The sequence below is a fragment of the Ixodes scapularis genome, unplaced genomic scaffold (assembly GCF_016920785.2).
Source record: "Ixodes scapularis isolate PalLabHiFi unplaced genomic scaffold, ASM1692078v2 PGA_scaffold13__105_contigs__length_92229423, whole genome shotgun sequence".
Classification (NCBI taxonomy): domain Eukaryota; kingdom Metazoa; phylum Arthropoda; class Arachnida; order Ixodida; family Ixodidae; genus Ixodes; species Ixodes scapularis.
Window position 1 is genome coordinate 11,488,402 of NW_024609839.1, and position 26,134 is coordinate 11,514,535.

Here is a 26,134-nt window from a genome sequence, read left to right on the forward strand (position 1 = left end):
GGGGTCATACAGTCGTGCTGTCGTCTGGAGCACGAAACGCTTGGTGTTTCTTCGTTGGCGGGCAAAATCAATCACGTGTTCTGCCGAAAAGGAAAGGCTGTCTTCATTCGGCTTCCACGTCAAACCGAGTATTTTCAACACACCCGTCTGTTGTCCCAATGGTCTCTCATCGGGACCCTTGTCTTCAAGCATTTTCGACAGGGCTGCGCTATTGGAGCCCCACTTATGGAGCTTCATCCCCGCTGCTCCAAATATCTCGATCGCCTCGTTGCAGAATGTCCGGGCGTCCTCTTCACTTTCCGCGCCCGTCAAGAGGTCGTCAACGTAGACCGATCTACCCAGTCGCTCTGCTGTCTTGGGGAATACGCTCTCCATTTCTCTGAAATGATGTCGTAGGGTCGCGGCCAGCAGAAAGGGGCTGGACGTGGCTCCGAAAATGACCCTCGTCATACGCCAGACTTCCACCTCCGGAGTTGTTTGGTTCGGTTGAGGAAGTTCTTTGTACCAGAGGAACCGGAGAGCATTGCGATCCTCCGGGTTTACTTCAATTTGAAGGAAGGCCTTTTCGACGTCCGCTACCAGTGCCACCGGGTGTTGCCTGAAGTTGAGAAGCAGGCTAACAAGGTCTGGGTTCAGGTTCGGACCGCTCTCCAGGTTGTCGTTTAGTGACTTGCAGTTCGGTCCGTGCGAAGACGCGTCGAAAACGATTCTCATCTTCGTCGTACTGCTGCCTTCTCGTAGAACAGCCTGGTGGGGCATGTAGTACACCCGTTCATTCGAGTTATCGTCTCTCTCGACCCTCTCAGCCATTCCGTTCTCGACGTAAAGCCGGACTGCCTGATCATATCTCTGCATGAGCTCAGGATTCTTGCTTAGCCTCTTTCGTTGGCTTTCGAGTCTCTTCCAAGCCATCTCTCGGTTGCAATCAAGCTTTACATCAGGTTTCCAAGGGAGGCTCACTTCGTATCTTCGATCAGATTTGGTGATGCTTCTCTCAAAGCGCTGCATGATGTCGCTATCGGAGTGATCCTGGACCTCTGCGTCCACAACTCCCATACTCTCAAGCTCCCAAAATCCTCTCAGGACAGCCGTGTTCTCCTGGTCGCTCACGGCAGCTCTGAGGACGATCACTTGGGAACAGTTGACAACAGCTGCAGTCGCCTGGGAACGTCCATGTACTGCCCAACCAAAGGCGGTCTCCACTGCCGTCAGGTTCTCGCTCAGTCGACGGACTCTTCCCGTAACGCATCCCCAGTAGTGCTCCGATCCTAAGAGGATTCCTACTCCGTTGCACTCGAGTCCGTTCAGGTCGTCACCAACCGTTAGTCCGAGCTCCTCCATATTCACCAGGATGTCTTCATCCGGGCCTGGAAGTTCTTGTTCGCAGATAGAACGCGTCTCGAGGGCGTCTATCTCGTATGTCTGGCCGGTTAGACGATTACTCAAAACTACTTGAACTCTACGGTACGTTTGTTCGCTAGTCTTGCCACCGAACACTCCGACGGTAAGAACCTCCGTTCCGAGAAGCTTGCAACCAAGACCCCTCGACAGCTCCTCTGTAATGAAGGAGCGCTGACTACCGCTGTCGAAGAGAATGCGGGCCAACTTTCTTCTGTTCTTGCTTTCCACCCACGCGGTAACGGTTTGCAGAAGGACAGCAGGTTTGTTGCCCTTCTCGCTCACATGCAGGTTGAGAGGCGTCTTGTTTTTCTTCCGCGTTTCATCCGATCCGCTGGCGGCTCGTCCCGGCAAGTAATCTGGATCACACATAGTGGATACATGCCCTCCTCCACACCTGTCACAACGGAGCGTGCCGCGACACATTCTTGCCGTGTGGTTCGGCTTTGTGTACCGGAAGCACCTGCGATCGGCTTGCAGCCTGCGCTTCTTTTCCTTGAGTTCGATCTTCGCGTTACAGTCTGGTGTGCTGTGCGCCTTTGATTTGCAAAGAAAGCATTCCATGCTGTCCATCCTGCCATGCAAGGCCGTAGCGGTAGCGTTCCGAGTCTTGGCGTTGTTTAGGCGCCTCTTCGGATGTTCATGCATGGGGAAACAATGTGCAGGCTTACCGCCGGCGTCTTCGGGTTGTTCCTTGGATGTTTTCTCCCGGCTCTCCACCTCGATCTTGAGAAAGTTCAGCAGCACGCGCACCTCCTTAACGGGTCCTTGTTCCGTTGCTGAGTCGGAGCCGATGTCGGTTGCTGATGTTCCCCCGGCGGTGGTGTTTTTGGCGTTCCCCGAAGACATCTTGCGGTTGAACTCAAGCCTCATGTCGTCCGGAAGCGCACGAAGCAGAACCGGGTAAAGCATGGCACAGTATGACTGATCCGTCACACCCAACGCCCGAAGGCCCCGGATGTGAGCCTGGACGCTGTCGTAGACCCGCCGCAGGGCTCTGACGCTGCGCGATGACGGCACCTGAATGATGTCCATGAGCCCTGTCATGTGGTCCTGTATCAGCTCCGCCTGGTTCCCGAACCGCTGCTGCAGGAGCTCGATGGCGTGGGCGTAGCATTCAGCGGTTGGGTGCAGTCCTGCGATGGCGGCTGCTCCATCACCAGTCAGGGCTGACCTCAAGTAGTTGAATTTTTCTGAGGACGATAGTTCCGGATTTTCATGAATAGCGGTCTGAAATTGCTCCCAGAAAGGCTGCCAATTTCTTCGGTGTCCGTTAAACTTGATGAGCTCTAATTTGGGAAGCTTGATTTTTGATGTCACCTTTCTTGCTTCCCGCTCTTCGTTCGGTTTCCCGCTTGTTCGTTGGCTGTCCTCCGGACTTTTCACTTTCCTTTTGAGCTTTGCTAGGCACGTGACGATCTTGTCAGAATAATCTATCACTTGCGTGAATTCTGCTTCTGCTTCTTTTTCGGAAATCAACGACTCGATCGCAGCATCTACGTGGTTGAGTTGGTCCCGAGCGAGGCTTAGACGTTCGATCAATATACCGAGATCATCGACGGTCGCCGTAGCTGATTGTAATAAATCCTTTGCCTCGCTGAGGAGCCTCGTTACTTGCGTTCGATGCGTTTTTCGTTTTTTCTTGAGGACGTCCATTAATTGCCGTTCAGTCCTGGCTTGCAGTGCTGCTTGCTTGTGTCGGTCTATCCTAGATGTTGCCGTTGATTACCAGATTTCGCTGGTTCAGTCGGTACTTTCTCTTCTCTGTCTGCTGGCGATTCGATCACGCCTTGCTCGTCGGCTTCATTTGCAGTGCAGTAGTTTCTGTCCCGGGTTTCGGCACCAATTATTTTGTTGAGGGAATTGTTGCTTCTTGGCGTTCTGAGATATCGATCAGTCTCAACAAATCTCAACACTTTTATTTTAAACTACACACACTACACACGTTCAAAACAGACGAGCCACTTTCTCGTTCTCCGATCCGTAGCGTTCCAGCTTTCGTTCTGTCCGTCTCCACTTTCCCAGCTGTTGATCTTCGCGGCTGCATCCGGCCGCTGCGGGTACGAAGTTTACATCTCGCTGCCCGCGCGCGATCATAAATCGTCTCCGCCGAGACAAGCAGTGGTGCGAGGTTCAGCTCGCTCTTCGCGTGCATCCTCTCCGCAGAGGGAATCCGATGCCGTCCTCGCGAAAGTTCCAACAGTAGGAGCATAGAGATCATATGGTAGGAGGACCGAGCTTTTGTGCCGCCTAGTGAGAACGCCTCTCACTAGGCGGTGCTAAAACTCAGCCCTCAGCCGGGAGCACGGTGTAAGATACACTCTTTAGGTGAGAACACGGCGGGGCTGAAGGCGCGGCGCGAGGAATCATATAGTGTTCGTTCGACGGGCATCCGAAAGGCTGCATCATTCCGCGGCCACCGTGCCCGCGGCTGACAGTGTCGCCGGTGGCCAAACGGCGAATCTGTGTGAGAGCGAAAAACATTATCTCGTTGCCATGACACCCCGGTACACCGTGGTCTTTCTGCACGAGCGACAACCTCGCTGGAGCTCTGCGCGTGTGCAGCATGAGGCGGCACGAGCCGTGTTTGCCGTGCCCATGGGTCGACGAGTCATCTGCCGGCACCGCTTGAAACCATAGCGAGAGAGAGTGAAGAGCGAACTTTATCGGGTCACGTCGCGAGGAGAGCGGCGTCCTCACCTGGAGAGTATTATCTTACACCGTGGCCGGGAGCAGGCTCTTCCATAGGGAGTGCTCAGATGGAGTGGTCGCAAGTATAGAGCTGGTCGTGCGTATGACAACGTCACTCACGAGGTTGTTCTGAATGCGCTAGACGAACTTGGCATCGAAGGTCGCTTAAGCGGGTTGGTAGAAGGTTACCTGACAAACATATATATTTACATATCAACTGTCGAGGTAATTACAGGCTCTCACATCCTCACAAGAGTGTGCCACAGGGCTGTGTGTTAAGGCCACGGTCCCACTAAATGAGGCAGTTTAGGTACTTTTTGGCAGGTCATTACTTATTAGGGATGCCGCGAACTTCTTTCGAACCGAAGGTTCGATGATCGATTCAAGCGGTTTGAAAGGTTCGAAATATTTCGAATTTTCGAACTTTCCATTTTGAAAAATTCGATGGAAGTCGAATTTTCGACCGTGTTAAACTAAGAAGTTCGACAGTTTTCGAAATTTCGAACTTATTACGCTGCGAAATTCGGTGCTTGTCGAACTTTCGACCTTGATAAACTAAAATATGTGATGATTTTCAAAATTTCGAATTTCTTGCACTAAAAAGTTCGAAGCTTTTCGAATTTTTGAACTTTCTACGCTAAGAAATTCGATAATTTTCGAACTTTCGCACTTATTAATATAAAGAATTCGAAAATTGTCGAACTTTTGATTCCTGAAAATTCAAAAGTTCGACGAACTTCGAACTTTTAGGGTAAAAGTTCGAAGTTCGTCCATCTTCGAAAGACCGGCGGGCAGTTTTATTTGGATTCAAGCAGTGAGGTACATTCGTATTTCTTTTTTTCGCACTTTTACATGCGGTGCCGCATTCCTTGCGAAAGAAAATGCCATTTATTTCAGTCATCTGGCATGCTTGATTTTAGAAAAATAGATTCCCGAAGGAAGCAAGGAAGGACGACGGGTTTTTGCTAAGAATCTGAAACGTTTGATTTTTCGATTTTCAGATCCAAAGAAATTCAAAACATTCGAACCTCTCAATTTTTCAAGTTAGGAAAGTCGAAATATTCGAATTTCTCGAACATCAAGTAAAAACATATTCGAAATTTTTGAATACGAACCTCCGTACGGTCGAAATTATCGAAACCATTCGATTTCGAACATCAGTTCGGTTCGAAAATATCAAAATATTTCGAATTTGAACATAGGGTGGTTCACGGCGTCCCTATTACTCATCTTATTTTGAATACCGTTTTGTGGGGTTGATGTCGTTCGAAAGGCAATGCAATTCTCTTTCATTTGATTTTATGTATGTATTGGCTTATACTGTTCATGCGCATTTGTAGCGTTGCGAATATGAAGGCGCGGACCCTCACTTGCTCAGCTGGTTTATATTTTATGAACGATCCGTTAAAGATAACACGATTCCAATAGAGCAGTTTTGTTAAGATGGATGTCGGAGCAGAATGTAAAGATATACTTTTTTGGTATTTGCACTACTTTGTTTTTTTTTCATCTCACCAAATATGGCCCTTAAATTGTCATTTTTCAGCACAAATATGTTGTTAATGACAAGCGCTAGGCCAATGAAATTAGCTACAGATGTAGTGCTTATAATTGATAATATGCATAAAAATATTAATGTTGTGTAAAATTTTTTTGTTTAGATATTTTATATCAAACGTAGCACTTTTTTGTGCTCCAAGTCACGGTGCTTCAAATGCCGCTTAGGAAATAATTAAGCTATGATAAATTCTTTTATAATATTTACAACTATAATGATTGCCCAATAAGTGGACGATGGCTTTTTTTTTATTTTCAAAGTCATAACGCTCCAGGAGCCTTTAAACTCACCTGTCTTTGACACATATCTTTTATGGACATAAACAGATGTATTGGCATCTCATAACATTTAGAGTATAAAATAGACATACATTACGATGTATTAGATCTTCACAATGATTTTGCTTGGGTTTTTTGATAGGTGTAGAGCTAGTTAATTAAAAAAACAATTAAATACTGTTTGGGTGTTTTGTTGCGCTACCTGGCGGATGGCAGACAAAACTGCTGATTTCTCATGTTCAAGAAATTTTCGAGGGCGGCGTTGGCGTCTGTATGATCATCAATGTCCGTGTCTTTTTACCTTCACATTTAGAAAATATATTGGAAGATTCACTATCGGCAAATGAATGGTTTAAGTACAGGGTCAGGTTAATAAACGTAAGACAAATAATTACACAGGCGTAGCGTGATATAATGTGTTCATTATTCGATATGATTGAAATCAAAACCAATAAAGACGAAAATGAAAAGAATACACCCGAGTTCACTTCATGCCAAGAGCCACTAAATGAGCTACGCTTAAAGTACCGGCACTTCGTTCCCCAAAATTGTTTTGGACATTTTGGGTCTTGTCCAAAGCAAACGCAACTGCCGATCGTCATGATTAAAAAATGCGACTTCCTCAGCATTAGATCCGATGCTAGGAAGCTTATGCAATATTGCTTTATTTTGTCGCGAACTGCTTGAACTTTTGTGGAGGACGGAAAAGCGTTCCCTGTGATTTTAGATAAAGCTTCAGGTAACTGGCAACCATGATTTTAAGCCACAATAAGACCAAGCGTCATTACTCTGAAGCGTAGCTAATTTACTGGCACTAGCGGGAACAACGAGGTAGTGGCTTGTGGAATCCACAGGGCTTACGCCAAGGCCCCTCCAGGTATTACAAGCTTCTTGAACAAGAGCATGAATACCTGAAGGAAAAATCCATCAATGTAACCCTGTTTGGCAGTCAATGTTTTCTAGTGTACCGCTGACTGTGCCTGACTGTACGTCAAGCATGTCTGATTGGCCAACAAGTTACTCTGACCGACAGTTAAACTCCCGTCAGACTCGACTTGTCGGCTTTCTGATGGTTTCCTGTTGGCAGTCGGCCGCCGCAAAATGTCATCAAGATGTCTTAGTGGCGATTCTGATTGTACATCGATTGTCTCTGACTGTACGTCAAAAAGCTTTGACGTGCAGACAGACGTACGGTCAAGGGACGTCAAGTTCGTTCGGATACCCCTATTTGGTCAAATCTATGAAAACGAAAAATAATCTATGCACAAGAAAACGATTTCGGGACGTGAGCCCATAAAACCGCTGATGTTAGAGATATGACACGCAGCCGACCGACAACCTTGATCAGAAGCCCGCCGAAACGCCGCCGAACACGCCACTTCGCTTCGCCCATAGAGGCTTCGCCGAGCTTTCATGAACGATCGCTCTCGACTCGTTTTGTTTGCCCGCTTGCTCCAACCTGTCGATCCTGCCCGGGCTCTACAATGACTTATGTTTTAGTAGAATTTCTACTCGACAAGACCCAGCCTGTTGTGAGTTCTGACGATGTAAGGGACTTTAGCGGTGTAGTTGAAGACGACAAGGTGTACCAGGTCTACTGGGCCGGAGACGCGCGAACAAAAGGATCGTTCTACGACGCGAAAGTACTCTACATGGCAGGTGAGTAGAACTGAAGTACGGCGAGTGATATGCGAGTGCTTTGCATAACATGCTAAAGGCTTAACTGCATTTGCAGCCGAAGCATCTCGTATAAAACAAATGGTCAAATCGAGTTTCCAAAGCGATGGCATGGCATAGGGAGGAGGAAGAAGAAGCCGTTCGGAACGACAGCGAGAAACATGATGTCTGGTGGAAACACCGTATCGGCCACTGGCCGAGTTAATCCCGTATCATGCGACAACAGTACAAATGACTACAAGGTAATCCTTCCCCGTTTTTCAACCGGCAACCTCATTCTAAACTCCGTATTCCTTCATGCCGACATAAGCGCTAGCCTTACTCAGCGCCAGACTTTCGTGATGCCCTCAAAGGCGTAATAGATCTCCGAGACGTAAAGGCAACCGGACAATACCAGATGAGCCACATTTGGATGGTCACCTGCACAAACACGCTCGCGAAAGCGAAGCTGTGCCATCAAAGAGAACTTCTCGTCAAAGGACGAAAATGTCTGGTCATAGACCCAGACACTCGTGATATCAAGATAAAAATCATTTGGTTACCAGACCATCTTGAAAACCGACGTGTCGCTGAGGCCTTGCTGGCCTACGGAACCGTGCGGAGCATGAGCCGGGAGAAATGGAGATGCCCTGGCATGGAACATATGGACACGTTAGACAGAGAAGTGAACATCACACATTCACGACGACATCACGATTGAGAAGGTGCCACATCTCCTAAAGGTTTTCGGGTGCCAGTGCCTCCTACTCGTTGCAGGACGTCCACCTCTATGCCTCAGGTGTAACAGAGTTGGGCATGTACGCCGCCAGTGCAAGGCCCCCCGCTGCTTTAAATGTGGAAGGTACGGGCACACGACTGATACGTGTGTCACAACGTACGCAAGTAAGCTCCTTGGACCGAGAACCCAAGAGGCCGAAGAACAAAGTGAGCTGCTTATGGATGTCACGGAGGTCCTCGACGCCTCGGGGCACACACCACCGGCATCAACGATCGAAAAGTTCGTGGAACAGGAGCACCCAAGAGCAGCACCCGCCATCAACGAATGTCAGGATGACCCTGGGGGCGTCTTGGAGCCACCACCGCCTGACGAGGACGGCACGTCATCCTCACAATCAGAGTCAACGATTGTCGGCGAAGTGGTTACAGAGTGCGACGATGAGCATGACGAGGCGGATGCGGAACCCACAATAGTCCCACCGGCATCTGAGACGTCGAGACCAACTGATGAACCAGACGGAACTGCAACGCCCTGCCCGACTAAAAGTTCTTCTTCCGAAGAGCTCGCTTCGAAGAGGTCGAAGAAAGACCGCCAGCCGGCAGGAGTGCGGCACAAGCCGTACTCCAAGCTACTGGAGAACCTCAAGGGTACCGAGAACAGCCACTAAAATGTCCTGATGTATCCCGCCCTTCCATTACATATTCTAACGCTAAACGTTAGAGGTTTAGGGTCTAGAAAGAAGCAGTTTCAGCTGTTGCTTCTTTTGGAAAAAAAGAAAGTTGACGTTGCGGCAGTACAGGAGGCAAAATTATCTACGGATGAAGGCATCGCGGACGCATTAGAACGTTTTCTTAAGGATTACGAAATCTGCGTTAGCCAAGCCAAAGGAGTCTCTGCCGGTTGTTTTCTTTTCTTTCGTAAACAGCTTGAGCTATCATCAGTTTCTATCCTTAATGACCTGGAAGGGCGTCTTATTTCCTGTGACATTTGTTTTAGGCCGATAGAATGGCGCTTTATTTGCCTGTATGCTCCAAATACGCCTAGAGAAAGAACATCATTTTTTGAACTTATTTCGCCGCTTTTCAACACAAACAGAACAACAGTTGCAATGGGAGATTTTAACTGTGTTTGCAGTGCAGACGACCGATCGGTGTCAGAAACGAGGTACGACAGAAGTGCCGCTGATCTACGGAGCACGCTTCAAGACCATAACCTTGTTGATATTGCTTATGAGAAAGGTTAATCGATACGCTACACCCATTTTCAAGGAACGTTTCACGCATGATTAGACAGAATATATGTCTCTGGTGATAATCGACTCCATGAGTAATTATCAAGCAAACCAGTTTTCTTTTCCGATCATTGCCTGGTATCAGTCTGCTTTGGGCCGCGCAGACTCGGAGGTGTTCATCAGCAGTGGGAACACTGGAAGCTCAACCTTAGGCCTCTAAGTGATGAGCAATTTTCAACTAACATCTCCTTACTTTTATCGAATACACTGCAAAATAATGACATGCACATCTTTGCAAAATGGGATAGTTTCAAGCAAGAAGTAAAAAACATCGCAATCGAATGCTCTACAGTTACATCATATAAGAACAAACAGCAGCAGCGTGACCTTTTTAAAAAGATTAGTAACCCCGCACGAACTTGAATGCTTAAATCCAGGCGCGTACAGCGACGATGTTAACCTAGTGCGAGCCCAGCTTCAAAAATATGAAACCGAAAGGTACCGCGGAGCATTAATTCGCTCGCGGAAAAAACGCTTTCTCCTCCGCGAACAACCTACAAAAAGATCTCTGGATGACGAAAGGCGTAACGCGCTGTCAAAGGAAATAGTAGAAATCAACAAAGATGGATTGATAATCACCGACGCCACTGAAATAGTTAAATCTTTTCACCACTTCTACACAAATATTTTTGGAACAGTAATAACTGCAAAAGAGAAAACAAATAGAACAGCTACTAGCACAGATACCAAAACTTGACGAGGAAGATCGCAATCTAATTAAAGGCCCCATAACATTAAACAAAATTAAGGCCGCCATTAAATCACTCCCTAATGGGAAAACACCGGGACCAGATGGACTAAGGGCGAATTTTACAAAAAGTTCCAAGACATCATATTTCCTGTTTTACTCGCTGTAATTGAGGAATCCTACATTCAGAAAACACTCCCCCCTTCATTTTACCGTGGACACACGGTATTGCTGCCAAAAACAAAAGATCCTGAAATGCTTAAAAATATGGGAAACTACAGTCCAATATCACTCTGCAACGTAGATTATAAAATTTACGCTAAAGTGCTGAATGAAAGACTTCAGTGCGTAATAGAAAAACTAATAGGTGAGCACCAAACTTGTGGGACACGCGGCAGAGCTATCCAAACGAACGTACATGTTGCCCGTTTCGTCCTAGAGTCTGTGTCAGAAAATAACGACCAGGTTGCACTTGTACAAATAGACCTTACAAAAGCCTTTGACCGTGTGAGCCATTCATTTTTATTTGCCCTTCTTGAGCACGTAAACGTGGGAGAGACACTTTTGGAAGGAATCCGACTTTGCTACATGCATAGTTCGACACGACTGAAAATCAATAACACACTTTCCGATGAAGTTAAGATCAAATCTTCCGTAAGGCAGGGCTGCCCCCTCTCTCCCCTCCTTTTTGCACTGTATTTAGAGCCCTTATGTCTTAGCATCCTGAAAGCAGAATGTATTCGTGGGTACTCTGTAGCAAATGTTGAGGTAAAAGTCCTCGCATACGCAGACGATGTCGGATTTTTTTGCGTTGACAAGAAGAGTGTCGAGAAAGCGCTTGATCAAACAGCGCGTTACTGCGCAATCAAAGGCGCTTTAGTGAATCCATCTAAATGCAGCGGCTTCTGGTGCGGTTCCTGGGCCACAAAACCACGTTCTTTTGCGGGGATAGCGTGGAACCAGGGGCCGATCACATATCTCGGAGTACCGCTCTCACAAATTCGTAGTAGCTCAACTACTGGTCCTCCTTTGTGACCACACTGAAAAGGAAGGCTGATGCGTGGAAAGGTAGAGACATTTCCATTTTTACAAGAGCAAGTGTCTGTAATATATTCCCTGCCTCAAAGCTTATGTACGTCCTTCAAGTGTTCCATTGCGCTCGAACAGACATCCAAAAATTTCACAGAATTTTTGCCACTTTGATATGGTGCTCAACGTGGGAACGTGTAAAAAGGGACAACCTTTTCCTCCCTCTCGAATCTGGTGGTTTAGGACTATGTCACATTTTTGTCCGCCAGTTAGTGTCAATATTCTTTTTCTTTAAAAATGCCAATCACGATTTCCTTAGAGTCATACTCCAATCACGCCTTGCTGAGAGTTTAAGCTATCTTGTTGTTTCAACGGGCGAAACGTCGAAAAATAGGCCCTGGGGATTTTTAAAGGAAGTTGTCGATACCTCCAATTTTCTAAAAGTAGGGTTTTCATTGGAATATTCGTTTAGCGTGTCAAGGAAGACACTGTCGAGGAATATTACGAAAGGCTTGTTTTTCTGCCACTTTACCGTACCCGCTTAACACTAGAACCCATCAATGATGTTTTCAAAAGAGTAAAAAAAATGGGCGTGCCTCCCGCAACCAAAACGTTCTTCTTCAAATTGCATACATCAACCTTACCAGTGAAAACTTACCTCCAGGAAAAAGGAATATTTGTACCGTGGTCTGGTTAATTGCAGACTATGTAACAAGCCAGAAACCGTAAAGCACTGTTTTATTTATTGCAACGACGCATTTTTATTTTGGGACGTTCTGCAACGCACGCTAAAAAAAAGATTCTTATTGACTACAGCCTCCGCTTCCTCCCGTTCGCCGAGAACGAAACCGCCCCGTACGACATGTTCGCACTGTTGGGACTCATAGCCTATGGAAATGTCGAATGATTGATAGACATGCAGAGAAACCCCGTACAACGAAATCGCTTTTCCTGGAGCTTGTAGCGCAAGTGAGAAGCGTATACGCTTCACCTCTTAGTCAACCAGAGCGGTTTGCCTTGTTCGATGCATGTCTTGGTCTCCCAGATTTCTGAAAAACTATTGACGATATATTCTTTTGGAAACATTGTATTATACTTGTCGAAATTTTTGTGTTTAAATTTATCACACCTATGGCCAGATGTACAAGATGCCAAATATATGGTCCGTGTGCGACATTGGTATGTAAATACGGTGTGAAAGTGAATGTTTCGTAAATGTATATACCCATAAGTATCAACATGTTATGTCACCTGTAAAAAATGTTCATGCATTAAGGAAAAAAAAATAAAGATGGCATAGCATAGGGTTTAAGGTGTCCGATTTGTACGCAAGTGGTCGAGGGCTTCGATCCGCGGTGGTCCTGCTTTTTTTTTTTTTCTTTTCTTTTTCTCGAACATTTTGTTTTATCGAGGCATTTGTCGATATTTATGAGTGCGTATAGCTTTACTCTCATATAAATGCTGCCCTTGTTGATGAAATTCTCTTGGCAGTGGTAGAGGCACTTAACGAGCTGCGCTTACAGTATCGGCACTCCGTTCCCCGGCATTGTTGTGGGCGCCGCCATTTTGGCTCGTATGCAGAGCAGACACAACTGCCGATCGTCATGATTCAAAAGTTCGACTTCCTCAGCATTAGATTCGGTGTTAGAAAGGTCGTGTAACATTGCTTTGCTCTGTCGCGAACTGTTTAAATATTTGTGGAGGGCGGAAAAGCGGTTCCTGTGATTTCAGATAAAGCTTCAGACAACTGGCAACCATGATTTCAAGACACAATATGGCCAAGTGTCGTTACTCTGAAGCGTAGCTTATTTAGTGGCACTAGGCAGTGGCAGTGAGACGTCATCTGATGGACCATCAGATGACTTCTGATGGTCCATCACGTTCCACCAAGGTTGCTGACTGGCAGTCAGTATCCCAAATTACGTATCTTGATGGAATTTTCAATAGGGTAGTGCCATTAAATAAGCTATGCTTCAGAGTAGCGACACTTAGCCATATTCCGGCTTAAAATCATGGTTGCCAGTTATCTGAAGCTATATCTGAAATCACAGGACACGCTTTTCCGTCCTCCCCAAATGTTTAAACAGTTTGCGACAAATTAAAGCAATATTACATGAGCTTCCTAACATCGAATCTAATGCTGAGGAAGTCGCATTTTTGAATCATGACGATCGGCAGTTGCGTCTGCTCTGCACAAGAACCAAAATGGCGGCGCCCACAAGAATGTCGGGGAACGGAGTGCCAATTTCCTAAGCGGAGCTCATTTAGTGGCTTTAGTTCCCGCGAACCTCGTTTCCCCACACTGAAACTGAAACTAAATATGAATAATATACCATTATTATAGCTTATTTAGTTATAACCAACTACACATAATGAGAGGATGAAGCGGCCGGGTAGGAGAAACGCGGGTTTTATGTGCGACCGTTCTAACCTTTTCGAAAGAGTGAAAGCGCGAGCTTGCGCTGGTTTAAAAAAAAGACGATCCAAAGAAAAGAGGCGGCACGCTGTGTTCTTTGTGATTGTGCGTCTAATTTATATACAGGTATATTTGAAGATCGACGATGGACGTCGATCGTCTCAAGGTAATGTAGCGTAATAACATTATATAAATGATAAACATAATGAAGGACTGAACGACTCAATTTTTCAATACTTGGATTGTAATATGGCGGTAGCCTATTGTACTTACTGCTGATGAAGAGCAAATATGAGGTGTCGAGGTAATGATTAAATGATGATGCTCTATAAGGACGACGCCATTAGTGGGTGTCGATCCACAACGTCCAGTGCTAGACTCGTTTCAAGTATCGTGTACCCAAAAACCTTTCTTCAGCCGCAACAGAATATGATAGAATCAATGAGGATGCTGCTTTACAACAGTACGTGGAACAGGAAAACTGCACTGTACAAAGGTGCGGCTTATTTGTTAATATGAAGGACGGATTTCTAGCAGCATTCCCTGATTGACTACTTGGAACAAAAGGCATCGTTGACGTAGAGTGTCCCCGTTCCAAATGATTCTTGAAGCCTACCGAAATCGCAAAAGAGGATTAGGTGAAAAATAAGAAAAAGGAGCCTGGTGTGAAAGGTCCAAATCGCCACCACCATAGTGAAAAAAGTCATTTTTATGAGAAATTTCTGGTGTCCTATAAACACATATGAATCATGCAAGATATATAAGAACATATAAAAACCATATAAGAAATATATAAGAATTATATAAGATATATGGGAAACATATAGGAAACTTATGAGAAACTTCTCGCAAATTTCTTATATGGTGCTTGTATGTTCTTACATATCTTATATAGTACTGATATAGTCCTTGTATAGTTCTTATATGGCTCTTATTTGTTCTTATATATCTTGTATGATTCATATGTGTTTATTAGACACAGAAATTTCCCATACAAATTAGAATTTTCAATAGGGCATAGCTTCTACTACCAAATACAAAGGCAGTTACACAATGTACAAAGAGAGTTTTGTGATTTCGTTATATTTACGCTCAAGGGCATTGATATCCCACGTATTCAGAGGGATGACACCTTCTTGTTAACCAACATAGAGCATTTTCTACTCAAGTTTTACACGGAAGGCCCGACTTCCGCTAAAATTCCTCACGTAGACAAGTTGTCTGACCGAATAAACTGCCATTACGCCCGATGTGGGAATCTCTCGATCATCGTTCGTAGGCTATAATATCATGAGATCGCGGGGTGTGGCTCTTCGTCCGCCGAACATTGCTTCGGCGGTATTTTTACCGTGGAAGATGAGACCGTTGGGCGTGCTGCCGGAACAAGAACCTGGCGATTCTTCACTGAACTGCTTCTTCCGTGAGCTTCAAGAGGGCTTTCTTCGTTTCGCACCATCTGTTCGACTTGCCCGTTAGTTGCAGGATGGTATGGTGCACGAATGTGGTGCCTGATGGCGTTTTTTTCTGTTTTTTTTTTTTTTTTAGAAATGTGTTTATTTTATTTGAAGCAAGATTTGGCGCGATATCAGAGAAAAGTATTTTCGGTAGGGCAAAAGTGGGGAAAAGAGAACGTAGAACGTCAATGACACGTTGGACGTCGTGGCAGGCATCGTGTAAACTTCCAACCACTTAAAGTGCACATCGACCATGACTCCGCAGATGCGGACACGTTTCGCCACCCACCTACTGAATAGTGGATCGTTTTCAGTTACCGTTCCTGATGGCGCTGGACACGAGAAAAACTTCGAGTATTTCCACAAAGTCCAGGTGCCAGCACTTTTGTCTAAAGCGGTAAGTGCTCGAAACGTCGACAACGTCTGTAGCGACGTGCTGTGCTTGACACTGGACGCTCACCATTCGCTGAAAGAAACCTGCTTGTTCGTCTGCCATGAGTTGTCCGATATCAGGTCACTACCGCAACTCCATCTCCCGACAAAACAGGTCTTCATTGTCCTCATGTCCATAGTTAGCAATCACGTGAGCTTATATATTCCCGAACGCTCATAACTTGCCGTCGCTAAACACCGCTCATTCATAGCGTCTTCATTGCAAATAAACGTCTTCTTATTTATTCTGATGGTTTTCATCATATTCCTATAAAGCTGTGCTTACAACATTATGTGTTGGTACTTCCAAAAATCTTGCACCGGCGTTTGTTTCTGGGGACCCCCCCCCCCCCCCCTTATAATGTAACAACCTTTACAACGTCTTCCGGATCCCGTGAAACACAATATTTCGTGACGTCACTTTTCAGTCGTCGTTATAATGGCGAGGTAAATACCTTAAATCGCGAAGCAGTTTACAAGACGTCCGCTTCCACTGGTGCCTTGGAAGATTGAGTCTACTGAGCGTGCATTCCTGCAGAAGAATTTTTCATTGATAGAATATTGGCACGTCAATCAACAATTGATTCCTTCTTGGTAAGATTTATTGCGAAAGCCCGTGGCAACCGCCGAACCGCATGTCCCTATATCAGAAAACAATTTATACCCAGCCTGACATTCTCGCATCCATGCGTTTGCTGGGCCATGCTACTGAGTAAGCTGAGCACAGCTGGCAACGGCGCGAGCAAGGCCACGAGGGGAACGTGATGGTCCTCGAGCCATCCCACCGCCAACCAATATTTCGGCCACCCCACTAAAGCCCCTTCATGTTTCAGAAGTAGCGAAAGGTGCGTCGGTGCACGAGGCACGTGCAACGTGCAGCCCTTGGGAAGATCATGGCGGCACAGCGCAGCACTGAGCTAGATTTCAGACGCCATGAATTTCCCAGAAATGGCGCGCGGCAGGTGCCTTGAGCATTTCTACAACAATGAATGGCGCCACTTTACACCCCACGGGTGTGTTTCGCCATCTATTGGCTGACCTAATGCCTTCTTCAAGATGACTGCCGTGGGACCGCAGCCCTAAGCCCAATTTTGTTCAATGTGGTGCTCATCAATCTTGCCCGGAAATTACCTAGTACCGCGCCAGCATCCATCTATGCCGACGATATTTGTACCTGGGCGAAGTGTGTCACACGTCCACAGGTACGGGCAAGACTCAAGAGCGCTCTTAAATTAATTACTAAATATCTAGCGGAAAGTGTGCTTAAGATATCAAATTCCAAGTCAGCTGCGATTACATTTTCTCGCAAGTGCAAGGACCGATACCCCATCACCATGAGTGGCGAAACAATTGCGTAAGTAACCATGGCTTAACGATAAACCCTCATGTATCACGACTAAAATTTACGCTAACGTCCATAGCGCGATTAATGCGTCTCAATAGTGGCACAACATGGGACACAACTGTAGGGTGTCAACAGCAACTGCTCGAGGACTTTCTTTCTTGGTCGTCTTAGATACAGTCTACCAGTTCTGAACAATAAAACATTACGCAACAAGCCCACATTTTACGTGAATCCCGGACATCTTTGTTCTCCGATAGTTCGTATAAAGAAATATTTTAATCATCTTCATCAATGCGTTCAAGAGGAGCGTCGACCATTTTATACAGTGTGTTGTCATCGGGTCGAGTTCTGGATTCCCTTTGTTGTCTTTTAGCTTTGAAAACTGACTTGGTGCTCTACCATTTTTGGCTTCTTGCCGTTAGTAGGCACTGTAAATAAAAAAATAATTAAATACCTGCATCACCCGTCTTCCAGTCCTCCAAAGCAAAAAGGCGCACTTACAGCTTCAGGAGCTTCAGAACGAGCTTACAGGATCACCACAAGTTGGGCATCCGGGATCTGTCTTGCGGCGGTACATATGAAGACGCTTTGCGGTATGCGGGCAGCCAGTTCGAAGTCTGTGAAGGAGTGATGCCTCTGAACGTGGGAGTTTGCGTGGGATGCTTGGAGGTGGTCTTCCTGTCGCTACCCCTGTGTGGGGGTGTTTTTTGCGGATGGTATCCCGTATAAGTCTGTGTGCCTCATTAAAGCGATCTAAAATGAATGTAGGGTCACCGTCATTATGAGCCCGCGCAGCTAGCTCGTCTGCTCTCTCGTTGCTGGGAATTCCAACAAGGGAGGGAATCCACTGCAGAGCCAAACTCCAGCCAAGGTCTTCCACCGTTGTAGCTGTTAATGCTACTCTATTTAAAAGAGGGATGGCCCTCTCGAGGCGTTGAAGTTGTTGTAGTGCGCCTCTAGAGTCCGTGAGTACCACAGCTCTGGTTGACCGGGTGATGTTTTTGATAGACTCGAGCGCTGCCCAGATAGCGACAAGTTCTGCAGTAGTTGATGATGCCTCGAAGTTAAGCCGGCCAGACACTTCGAAGTCTATTTCGGGAATAGTAATACCAACAGTTGCTGTTTTCTTGATCGCATTGACTGAGGCGTCCGTGTATACGTGGATCCAATCACCGTAAGCTTCCACCAGGCGTTCGAACGTGATCGATCGGGCGACTAACGTGGGGACATTCGCCTTAGGTTGGAAAATTGGTAGTGTTTCCTGTATCAACAGGGGCGCCTCTGTCAATGTGGGGGAGGTGGATATAAATATTCCCCTGGTGCTCCAATCTCGTTCTGAAAGTTGGATGCCAGCTGTCCGAGGTGAGAATTTTTACGGGCCAACAGGTGTGAATTAATATTGTCCACCGCAGGAACACTGTTAATGCGAGCAATGTGACGCATAGCTCTCTCCTCAAGTCTTAACGATAGAGGCCATTCTTCTGCCGCAACAAGGGTCGGGGAGTTTGCTGAAGATGATGGATGTCTGAGGCAGCAACGCAGCGCCTTCCTGTGAAATGTGTCAATGTCCTGAATCTGGGCCCTTCCTATGTTTAGGAGTGGCAGGGAGTACAGGAGCCTCGACATTATAAGACCTTTGTAGAGTTGTAGGAAAGTACGTCGTGGCGCACCCCACGAAGGGCCTCCGAGATGTCGTATGACTCGAAGTAGCTCACGACATCGCTCCAAAGTCCTCCGAACCTCAGGTCTCCATCACGCGGTCATCCACCTGCACCCCAAGATGGAGATGACTACCAACTCTCTTAACAGGAGTTCCAGCAATCATTAGCCGCAGTGCGTGCTCGGGTGCTCGTCCTACTGGTCGGTAAAGGAGCGACGCGGGTTTTTCCACTGATAGTGAGAGGCCGAGTTTTGAAATCATCAGAGCCGTAGCATCTAGGGCTACTTGAAGTCGATTTCGGATATCTACGGCACTTTCGGAGGGACCCTCGCACCACATGGCAACGTCGTCGGCGTATATTGCCATGCCGACATGTAGGGTCTCGTTGTTGTTCGGAAGGCATTGAGGAAGCGATGCCATCACCACGTCGAAGAGTAAGGGGCTGAGTACGCTGCCTTGGGGAACACCTTTGGTGATTGGACGTGAAGTGCTAGTTGCACCAGGGATCTTGACAGTGAAGCTCCGTCCAGTGAGGAACGACTCTATGAATGTGAGGATTCGGCCACAGATACCAAAGTACTTGAGTCGCTGGATGATGATAGAATGAGGCAGTGTGTCGAACGCACGACCAATGTCTAGAAAGACACAGTGCACCATTCGGCCAGTGGATTTGGCTTCTTCTAGGGTCGACACGAGGTCTCCTATCGCATCGGCTGTGCACCTCCTTGCTCGAAAGCCCGCCAACGTAGGTGGGAAAGCATTCGCTCGATCTAGGAGCCACGCGAGGCGCCGGAGAACTATGCGTTCTAGGAGTTTTCCAAGGCAGCTTGTTAACGATACACGCCTGTAGGATGAGATTTCGTCCAATGGTTTTCCTTGTTTAGGTGTCGGGATGATTATTGACTCTTTCCATGTATTTGGGAGTGTACCATCTTTCCAGATGGCGTTGAGTTTCTCAACAATGTCGGGGTGATAATCTGGGTCTATATTTCGGAGAGACTGATATGTTATACCGTCAGGACCTGGAGCACTCTTCCTTCTAGTGTAATTAAGTGCGTGCGTAAGCTCTGCCAAAGTGAAGTCGGTGTAGCTGGCTAATGTGCTCTCGCTGTCTGGAGGGACACTGGTGAACTGTGGGGCATTCAATGTTTGCTGGTGTACAGGCTGTGTAGTAGAGGACCGAGCAAACTCGTCCGCCAGATGCTCCGCCACTTCAATCATGGTTTGACCTGTCTTGATTGCAAGTGTTGTAATGGGATGTCGCGGAATTTTGGCCCCTTTAAAAGCTCTAACGAGCCCCCACGCCCGTCTTCCTCCCCCAGGGCCACTCAGCGATGCACAGTCACTACTCCACTGCCACTTTTGCAGCTTTTTTGTGTGGCGACGGAAGCAAGCGTCAATGCGGTTGTATCGTGCCCAACCCCATAAGGCGTCCGTATGCAGTGCCCTTCGTTGGGCTTGTCGTCGAGCGGCTCGGAGATTAAGCCACTCAAGTTCAGGTGTAGGACGTGTCGCTGGAATCTTAACAATGCGGGTTGCGCGTTGCAAACACTCCGCAATGCAAGTAGTGATGTCTGTATGGCTTTTACTATCTGCGGCGGAAGTGAAGTATTAACGAAAAAGGTCCCAGGTGAACCACCTTGCACTCCTTGATGGTCTTCGGAGCCGCTCTGGGGTGTATCACGTTGATTGGAAAATGGTCACTTCCGCCCGTGTCCGGCTCTACAGTCCAGAGAGCGTCGATTTCTACCGAGACCAGCGTTATGCCAGCGTGCTCGCCTTTGTGTGCCGTCGGCAAAATGTAGCCGATCCGTCGTTGGGAGCTCTGAGATTGAACGCTGCTGCCGTTGCCTCTATCTGACGTCCTCGCGTATCCGTGCGAGTGCCACCCCATATTTCATTGTGAGCATTGAAGTCTCCACAAATAAATAAGTTTCCTCGGCTTCTGTTACTTATTTTTTCAAGTGGCTTTGTGTCCCAGAGGCCTTGTGGCGTGACGTACGCTGATACAATTGTCGTTTCATTCTTTCTCATTCTGATTGTCACTCCAACATACTCTTCAGATGGTGAACAGAGGTCCGAAAGGTCAAGCTCAGAGTGATGTACTTCATCTCGCACAAGTATAGAGACTCTTGATCTTCCATTTGGGTTTATAGCCGCGCTATGATATAACACGTGAGGTGATAAGCGTATCTCTCCGGGCAAGACATTCGTTTTCTGAAGGGCCAGGACATCAATCTTCTTATCTGTTAGGTATTGCCGCAGTTCAGAAAGTCGAGTGCACAGTCCGTTTACATTCCATTGAAGCAGCGAAGGAAACAATGGACTACGCCTGTGCTGTGCTGTGCCGCAGTGTTGGAATTCGCTTGAAGTTCCACACTTAGAGGCTTCTCTTCGTTGGTAACAATGCGCACTTGTGTTGAGTGATCCTACTAACAGCCTGCTAGAAGGTGAAGCATTGTCTGGATAATGGATGCAAGGGCACCCGCCCAGGAGGCTTCAGTTTTCGCCAAAACTGCAAGTGCTATACTAGCACCTGCCTTTATGATTGATATGCATCCAGGAGCTTCACTTTCCTGTGTCCCTTGGTTGCTAGCTTTGTCTTCTTTTTCAACTTGGTCTTTTTTGGCACAGGGGCGTGTCAAAGGTCCCGCGTTGGGTGATGGCTGATGTATAGATTTTTCTGACGAACCTTGCGTCAAGATCTGACTGATTGTGGGATTGGTGTTCATCTTTTCTTTAATGTTTTGGCCAGTTCTTTTGAGCGCTGAAGCATAAGTGTCCTTACCAGTTTCTTCTGACTTTGACTCTGCTCTTCTGGTGCCCTCGGTGGTGTCCCTGGTCGTTTTTTGACGGAAAATGGCGGATCTTGCTTCACGAAACCCTACGGTATTCATTTTTGAATATGTAGCTACAGACTGTGCTTCCTTCCAATTCGGGCATATGTGCGATGTAGCCTCATGATTGCCGCTGCAATTTATGCATTTCACTGAACTGGACGTGCATCCCTCAGCTGTCGGAACGTGGTTTTCGGCACATCGATTGCAAGCTTGGGCACGTTTGCAGGCGATTTTTTTGTGTCCGAAACCGCCGCAGTTGTGGCATTGTATGGGCTACCCTTTAAGTGGGACAACAGAGTGTCGCACATATCCTAGTAAGACATGATCGGAAGGTGGCTGCCGCTGAAGACGACTTTGACGACTCGAGATTTTCCAAGTCGTCGCACATTGGCAATCTTGGCTTCTGATCGTAGGTGTTGTGCCAGTTCTTCATCGGTGACATCCGCATAAACCTCGTGAATTACTCCGACGCTTGTTTTGCCTGACAACAGAGAGTATGGTCGAACTTGGATACCGCATAGTAGTGTATTGTTCATCAGCACTTGTGCTGCATGTCCGTTTCGGACGTCAACTGCAATAAGGTTGAGTCGTTGATTGTAGCGCACTTGAAGAATGCATTCTTGACTTATCTTCTCGAGAGCCTGTGTGACCTTGAGACTGCTAAGGGAAGTTAATTTCTTCTCTGAGTCAGTCGGGGCATATACGACGGTGAGACTGTTGGAGACGTTGTTTGGCACACGTGCTCTGCCAGAATCGGAGAGTGAGTCATCACTTCGAACACGTTTCCGATTTCCAGAGACGCACCATTGTCCTCCAGAGTCGTTGTCCTGCTCCATGTCGGAATGTTCTAAATTCGGGGGAGGCGTTTGGAGTGGCAGCAGGGCTGTCTTCCGTGGGGTTTACCATTGGGCGTTGCCCAGGAGTGACATCAGAAGATGAATGGTCACCGATGTTCGCTACTTTCTCAGATGAAGACAGGGTCCCTTACATGCAGAGGCGTTTGGTAGTAAGAGACAAGCCCAGTTCCACTTGCCGAAACAAAACTGACAGGTCAGGATACGAGTACATAGGATTCAAACCTAAAAGATACCAAGAGAGCAAAATTGTGTGTTCCTTGCTCAAAGCACTTCGTCGTCTTTCCCAACCACTTTCCAGCCTCGCACCCGAAATGTCCAAGTTTCCGGCGTTGCGCGATAGGCGGCGCGCACTATTTTGCAAATCATGCACTCTGTTACGTAACGGTAACAGAATGTTTACGGAATGTTTAATTGAGTGCTAAAAGAAAAGAAATAAACCTATAACTCTCAACCTGTACCGCCAAATGGCATAACAGGTTTGAACCAATAAAAACGAATGAATAGGGTCGATTGACCAAATTTAAATTTACTGTGAAAGCAAATTTCAAAGAAAGACTGGGGGGCATCGAAACCATAGTTTCAGGAACGGGCTTGCAATTTAATGCGGGCATTTAGTTTTGTATATAGGATTATTCCTTTTCTAAAGATCCTATTGCTTTATATGTAAATTTGTTTTTCCTGGTTTCTGCTCCATCGATCTTCTGGAAAAAGACGACGACGACGATTCAACTTCTTCATGAAGATGTCCTGTATGAGAATAAGAATATGAATAATATTTCAGCGTTAAAAGTTGTTTTTTTGTGTTTCCTTTATCTTTCTCTTTTTCCCTTCCCTCTCCTTCCTTCCTCTTTCCCCTTTTTATGCTGATTATTTCTATTATTTAGTTATGCATTTCCTATTTTCAATATAGATTTTAACCTATATCGCTTATGGAACCAAGTGGACCGTACTCGGCAACTTATTTAGATATTGCTTAATCTAAATTAATGTTGTTTTAACTTTTATATTTCATAGGTGTGAATGTCCTAAAGCATCGTGTCCATCAAAAAAAAAAAAAAAACTTATTTTTTTTTTCTTCTTCTTCTTCTCCTTCTTCTCCCATGCCCCCTCCGCCAACAAGTTGACAGCTAGGTGAGAAAATAGCCAATGATGTATATCTATGTTTTGGATTGCAAACTAAAGCTATATTATGTATCGTAACGGTAACAGGCTTAAGTTGAGCTGGTTGGTTCAAACTTCAGGTAGAGAGAGAGAGAGAGAAAGAGTTATACTTTATTTTAAAGCAACTACTTCAGTTCAGGCCAGCTGAAATAAAATAAACATACACATTCAGAAAAGACCATACTACAGTGAACTAGAATATAGGGCAGTGGAGCGAGCGAGCCCCTCCGCCTGACGCGTGCCGTGTCGACAGCAGCGGCGGCGCTGCGATCGACCACACTTGAATGCAATGGTCCGAAACCGAAACAGACGCGGCGCGCGACAACCTTTGTCTTCTTTGCTGAAATGTGAACCACTGAAATTCAGGGTGCGTACGCTCGCAATTTATGCGGTCAGTGTTTCCTGTTCGCCTAGCTGCAAGAAAACATCGAATCTTCCCGTACTGCGACTTTCATATAATGCCTGGGGCACGAACTACGGTGCAATTTTCTTATTCACCTAATAACAGCGCTGTAATAAGCTGACTCCAGCGTTGTGGTATTGAACAAAAACAAGATTTGCATTATTTTAAAATCGTACATAACTCGGCATCTGAGTTTCTATGCACCACAAATGAAAAACAAAGCTATACGGAATGCTTGGCAAACTTTATTGCTTGCCTTTGCATATTGTTGAAAGTAAGTTAGCAGAAACTAACACATAATGAAAGTAGTGAATTCCACAAGACTAACACATTTTGCTCATCCTGGCGTGCATAGCTGCCCTTCTCTTAGATAGAAGATTGGACCTGTTCAGACCTTTCACAAAAAAATGAAGTCTTGATGTTACATAAAAGCTGATAACGCAAGGTGTCAGGCTTGCGTTATCCTGCCTACGCATGTACCGATAGAGCTTTGGGCTTCTCATTTTAAGCAGGACGCACTCCAGAATCCATTGCTTGTCATACCTCATGCCGCGTGTGTCTTTTCTCTTCGATGCTTCGAAGCATTGTCTGACAGCCAGTTTCTGTTTCGGTGGCAGAGACTTTATCTTTTCGGTAAGCACGTCTTCAGGAGTCGCGGCACATTCATTTTTCATTCTGTTGACATCTCCTGCAAGCTTGTCTAGCCTCAGTAAAAGGCGCTTGTTTTTGCGGGTGCATGCTCGCTGCTTTTGCATAGCGTACCCTCTGGTGCTTCTGGGCATTGTTTTACGTCTTTTGAGACGTGACTGCCGAGTAAAGAGGGCCTTCCTTAAATATCTGCAAGCGGTGCAAGGTGTGCCCTTTTTTGTAGCCCTTCCTTGGCAGTTAACGCTGAAAATAGTTCCAGACTTGCGTTCTGTTTGGTCTCGCAAGCTCGTTGTGAGGTTGCTCACCAGGAAAGCTTCGTTCAGTGCTGCGGCGCCGTTGCAGGGATGCATTTCACACACGCGCTGCAATACGTTTGCTGCGTCCTGCATGTTTGACATTGCCGAGCCGGCCACCAGCTTACCAAGCACAAACGCCTTTGAATAGAAAACACCGGCACTGTCTACGGTGAAGAACACTGCCTTTTCTACCTTCACTTCACCGGTGAGCGAGTTGAGAGAGCACGATGTGAAACACACTCCCTCGGTGTCGTCAAGCTGGTGAAGAACCCAGTGCCTGTTCGGCGGTATGATTCCCTTCAACGTGGCGAGAGGTGTGACCACAGGGGGTCTGCTAGTACCATCTGGATGGTCGACAAATTCGGGTCCGTCTGCAGTCGATGGGCGTGACTTTTTTGCTGGCGTGACACCTTCGTCGCTTGTCACGTCCCTCTGATCTGTCTTGGGAGCCGCATGCATGCTTGTGCAAGGTGGGAGGCTCCGTGAATCCATGGGGACAGCGTCAGGAGCGAGTGTAGGTTTCCCTCGTGGGATGCGAACTTCCTCACCGTTGATCTGGTGCACATAGTCTCTAATAATGAAATGTGGTTGGAAATGAAGTTCGCAAATTACGCAGTCTGCGGTGAGCGGCTTGCCAGCTCTGTGCAAGCTCTGATCCCACAGCCTTCTTCGTTCAGGATCGGCGGGCGCCTTGAACATCGAGAGCTTTCTTGCGTCATGGCTTCGGGCGTACCCTGTGTTGCATCCTGGAGCGTAGCAGTGGTTCAGACGTCTTTTAAGGCTCATTGACCCGTAGTGTCAACACGCACATCGACTGGAGGATAGGCCACTGTTCCGAGCAAAGTAGCAATAGAACACGCTGTGAGAAGAAAGAAGACGAAACGCGATGTCCGAACGTGCCCCAGTCTGCCCCATTCAATAGTCGGCGATCATAGCGCCGTCGCATCTTTCGCCACCGTCGGTGACAGCCAACACAAGGCGCTCCGCTCTCCGCTCGCTCCACTGCCCTATATTCTAGTTCACTGTAACCATACACACCATGGGACTAACAACTGATTTTCTTTTTCCTCCTCTTCTGCTACGAACCCCACTTGAGGATAATATTCTCCTTTCCTCTTTCTTGCTCCCTACTTCACCGAAAATTTAACTCCCGAAGGAACATTTTTTTCTTTCTCGTGCAGCACGAGAGAAGTTGCACTAACGCACTCAAACAAAGTCGAAAATTTAAATTTGTCGTTAGTTGTTGATACCAAAGTTACGTTTATATAGCAGGAGGTTAGTCTGCCTGAACATG

At 46.7% G+C, this 26,134-nt stretch overlaps 1 protein-coding gene across 1 annotated transcript; it reads right to left on the reverse strand.

The window, feature by feature from the left end:
• Positions 1 to 71: 71 nt before the first annotated feature.
• LOC121835512 lies at positions 72 to 25,299 on the reverse strand. The gene is made up of 3 exons (XM_042289765.1): positions 24,810 to 25,299; positions 961 to 2,591; positions 72 to 80 (listed from the first exon to the last, which is right to left on the reverse strand). The coding sequence occupies exons 1-3, from the start codon at positions 25,297 to 25,299 to the stop codon at positions 72 to 74; spliced, it is 2,130 nt and encodes a 709-aa protein (XP_042145699.1).
• Between the last annotated feature and the right edge of the window lie 835 nt (positions 25,300 to 26,134).

Coding starts and splice junctions, on each gene's coding strand:
- LOC121835512 (XM_042289765.1), bottom strand. CDS start 25,299: ATGCATGCGGCTCCCAAGACAGATCAGAGGGACGTGACAAGCGACGAA. Junction 2,592..24,809: donor CTTGCGAGACCAAACAGAAC/GCAAGTCTGGAA, acceptor TATCGTCCTCAG/AAAAATTCAACTACTTGAGG.